We start from the raw sequence: 4196 nt of genomic DNA, 5'->3' as shown, positions 1-4196 counted from the left end.
TTCATTTCTTCCATTTAGGGGCCTTAATTTTACAGTACTTGACAATCACTTGCCTTAGTTTTGTGTAATCTGCTTACTGTTTCTTATTCTGGAGAGCTGATGGTTTTGGTGATATAAGTTAAAGAAATGGCAATTACGCTGGAAAAGGCCAAAAAAAAAAAAAAATCAAGAGCTAGATTGTAACAGATTGGAAGAAGAAAACAGTTAGAAATGTTTATACCAAAAATAATTTGATTGTCAAAATTTGGATTGTAGCAATTATATATCCACAATAATCTACAATCTCAAAGGCTTTTAAAGACACCATCTCTAGAGATGACAAAGACCAAAAAAGGAGGTGATGGGAAAGAGAGCAGGGGGAAGCTTCCTTTCCTTTACTTTTGTTCAGTCTTAGAAATAGACTTTCAGAAAATAGAGTCGATATAAACCATGAAGATCAGATGTAAACTTAGAATACATCTCGTATGAGTGAATGATTGTTGAATCTTGAAAGTAAAATTTATCATCCAATCGGAATTTTATTGCTTGATTTTTTGAAAAATATTGATTAGTGCATTTCATAAATATACCTTTAACTGCAACATGTAGAAATAACACGTAGTCATCTGCTTTTTTTTTAATATGTTGTTTCTTAAGTTGATCACCGAACATAAATATCTAATACTATTTCTACTAAGAAAACGACACAAGAGCTAATCTCCGTCCAATGCTAGAAAATTGCTTACATGTTTTCTAAAGGGGAAAAAATGGTTTTGTGGCCAAATTATTATTATTATTATTATTTGGTTACATCAGGAGGGCAAAGCCCTAATTAAAATAAGGGGAAGGGGAAGGCCTGATTCGAAACCAGATCTTTGATGTCCCCTCAAACGCTTTTAGCCACTAGGCCAAAGGTTTGGGGACAATGGCCAAATTATTGTTTGTCAACTGTGTGCTTCTTTTATATGATAAATCTGTTTACCTGAGTTCTTTTAGAGATTGTATAAACCTGAACATAGCATTCTGATGTACATATTGGGTGTTTTGTAGGTACTTGATCAGAATTTAACGATCCTGAAGAAAAAATTGGAGGAACTAAATGGCCTGAAGGAGGACAATGAATCAATAAAGAGTGTCCAGCTGCAACCGAGAAAGAAACTCAAGAAAGAAGTTGAGATTTGGTTTCGAAATGTTGAAAGGATTAATGGTGAAATACTGAATCTTGAAAATGAAGTTAGTGGAAACAATGTTCCCCCGCATGTATTCCTTGGAGAAACCGTTTTAGAAAAGATACAAGAAGTTGAAGAACTTCATCAAAAAGGGAAGAATTTTGATGGTTTTGTGATTGACGAGCCTCAGTGGATTGGACAAGTTTTGTCAACAACAAACTTAATTGGTGATGTTGCAAAAGAAGTTATGAAATAAATTTGGGCATATTTGATGGAAGATGGTGTTTCAAAGATTGGAGTTTGGGGAATGGGAGGTGTAGGTTAAACAACTGTCATGAAGCTCATAAACAACCAACTTTTAAAAGAGACTGAAAAGTTCAACAAGGTGATATGGATCACTGTATCAAAGGAGTTGAACATCTCTAAATTACAGGACGGTATTGCGCATGCTGTGGATGTAGACCGTTCTAAAGCTGAAGATGAAGCAATAAGAGCAGGGTTCATTTACGAACTGTTGTCTCGAAAACGCAAGAATGTGTTAATCTTGGATGATCTATGGGACAAACTTTCTCTTGAGGAAGTAGGCATCCCCGAGCCTTCTAATGGGAGTAAACTAGTGGTAACAACCCGGTCATTAGGGGTGTGTCACTATTTGGGTTGTCGAGTAGTTAGAATGTCTACTCTTTCAAAATCAGATGCTTGGAGATTGTTCTCAGAGAAAGTAGGTCAAGATGTTTTGAACCATCCGGATCTGTTACCCATTGTGGAATCTGTTGCTGAAGAATGTGATGGTTTGCCCTTAGCTATTGTTACAATAGCAAGCAGCATGAAGGGTGTACGGGACATTCATGAGTGGAGGAATGCACTCCATGCATTAAATAGTCATGTAGAAAGTGAGAGCGGGATGGAAGGGAGGGTGTTTCAACAGCTTCAATTCAGTTATGATCGTTTACAAAATGAAAAATTGAAGCATTGTTTCCTCTGTTGTGCATTATATCCTGAAGATTGGGAAATAGGCACAGATGAGCTAATAGATCTATGGGTTGCAGAGGGCCTTGTGGAAGAAATGGATAGCATGCAGAAAGAGGTTGACAAGGGGCATGCCATATTGAATAAACTAAAAAACAGTTGCTTGATTGAAAACGGTACTCTAGATCATACTGTGAAGCTGCATGACATTGTGAGGGACATGGCATTGCGAATCACAAGTGCAAGACCACGATTCTTGGTGAGAGCTAGATTGGAATTGAAAGAGGTACCAAATGTGCAAGAATGGAATGAAGATTTGGATAAGGTATCATTAATGCAGAATTGGGAATTACAAATTCCATCCCAAATGCCACCAAGGTGTCAAAAGCTCACAACCTTATTGTTGTCCAATTGCGATATAAAGAGTATTCAGAGTGTTTCTTTGAGCAAATGCATAGACTCAAGATTCTTGATCTTTCCAAAAATTATAGGATTGAGAGTTTGCCAAATTCCATCTCTAATTTGGAATCTCTCACTACATTGTTGCTTGGTGCGTGTCATGGTTTACGGAAGGTGCCATCTTTTTCAAAACTTCAAGCTTTAAAGAAATTGGCCCTTCAGAGGATCTCCCTCATGGGTTGAAAAGGCTGGTAAATCTCAAATATCTTGATTTGTCTTATGCCAGTATAACATCTCACTTCACTTCAGCACTTAAAAATATGGCCTTCTGAACCTCTTGAAGTGGATGATGACACATTCGTGAGAGGAGAGGAAATAGGTGGATTAAGGAAGTTGGAATTCTTTCAAGGGAGTTTTTATGACTGGAACGAGTGGAACAATTATATCAAAGCTTTGCATGCTCCAACAGAAGGGCCTCGTCAATACTTCATTTCTGTAGGTGGACCACTATGGTTTCACCTTCCATCGAAGCCAAAAAGAGTAATTGAATTTGTTACTTGTAACATCTGCACAGATGATATTAAGGTCCTATCTGATGTTGAGCGTTTGGAAATTAGGAAGTGCATTGTCGATTTGTGTGAGGAAGAGGCATTTTCCTCGCGGTTTGTCTTACCGCCACACAACGTTTTTTCCTTTCTTTCTACGATTAGCATATCTCATTGTCAAAATATAAAGAAGTTGTTCTCGTCCGATTGAGTCTTACAGAACGTCCAAATTTTGAATTACTTATGGGTTGAATATTGCGAGGATATGGAAGAAATAATAGCACCAGAATCAGAATCGGAGCAAGAACGAATAAGTGCCATCAATTTTACTCTTCCCAAATTAAGTTCATTGCACTTGACAAGCCTACCAGAATTGAAGAGCATTTGTAGTGCAAATGGAGTAATGGTTTGTGATTCTATTGAGTATATTTCTATATATAATTGTCCAAAATTGAAGAGGATAACTCTGAATCTTCCCCTGCATGACGATGGCCAACCATCTCGCCCCCCTTCTCTTAGAGAAATTGAAATTGTTCCAAAGCAGCAGTGGGAACTGATTGAGTGGGACCAGCCAAATGCCAAGTCTCTATTGAAGCCTTACCTTGAGTATGGCCTGACCATAATGGTAGCTTATTTCTAACACTTTCTTCCCTTCTGTCTTCTTCATCTCTCTCCATTTTCACTTTCTTAAATATTAATATCATGCCAGGCCTTTCCAGTTTTCCTAGAGATCTTAGCACGTCAAGGATTATTTGACGGTAGTCGGCAGTAGCTCACACTTTGATGTTCGGAACTCCCTTGATGCATGTTCTTTTTAAGTCTCTGTTTCTATCCTTCTTGTTGACGTTTTAGAGGTTTCTGAGAATTTAGGTAAGCATGAACAACTTCGGTCAAACTCTTTGATTGGTTGATTCTTGTGCTAACGTCAAATATTAATTTTCCGCTTTTGTGTGGATCAATGATGAATTTGTTCCAAAGAGTTCATATAATTATTGTGTCAGAGTCTGGTTTGATGTATTTTCTTGGTGTTGTTATGATTATGGTGATGGCTAACATTGGGGGTCTTCAACCTCTTGTCAATGCTATGATTCCAACTCTTGGTATGGCCAGAAATTTTCAATTTCATATGGAATCA

The 4196-nt window shown here is 37.5% G+C and overlaps 1 protein-coding gene across 1 annotated transcript; it reads left to right on the top strand.

Moving 5' to 3' along the window:
- Positions 1–1482: 1482 nt before the first annotated feature.
- Positions 1483–3272, top strand: LOC149511682 (putative disease resistance protein At5g63020). The gene is made up of 3 exons (XM_089754378.1): positions 1483–2442; positions 2496–2690; positions 2826–3272. The coding sequence occupies exons 1-3, from the start codon at positions 1483–1485 to the stop codon at positions 3270–3272; spliced, it is 1602 nt and encodes a 533-aa protein (XP_089610504.1).
- The last annotated feature ends 924 nt before the right edge of the window (positions 3273–4196 follow it).

This window comes from Durio zibethinus, chromosome 25, assembly GCF_047325235.1.
Source record: "Durio zibethinus cultivar Kanyao isolate XHJ-2024 chromosome 25, ASM4732523v1, whole genome shotgun sequence".
Taxonomy (NCBI): Eukaryota; Viridiplantae; Streptophyta; class Magnoliopsida; order Malvales; family Malvaceae; genus Durio; species Durio zibethinus.
The sequence above is the reverse complement of the archived record's forward strand: the minus strand, read 5'-3'. Positions and strand labels throughout refer to the sequence as shown.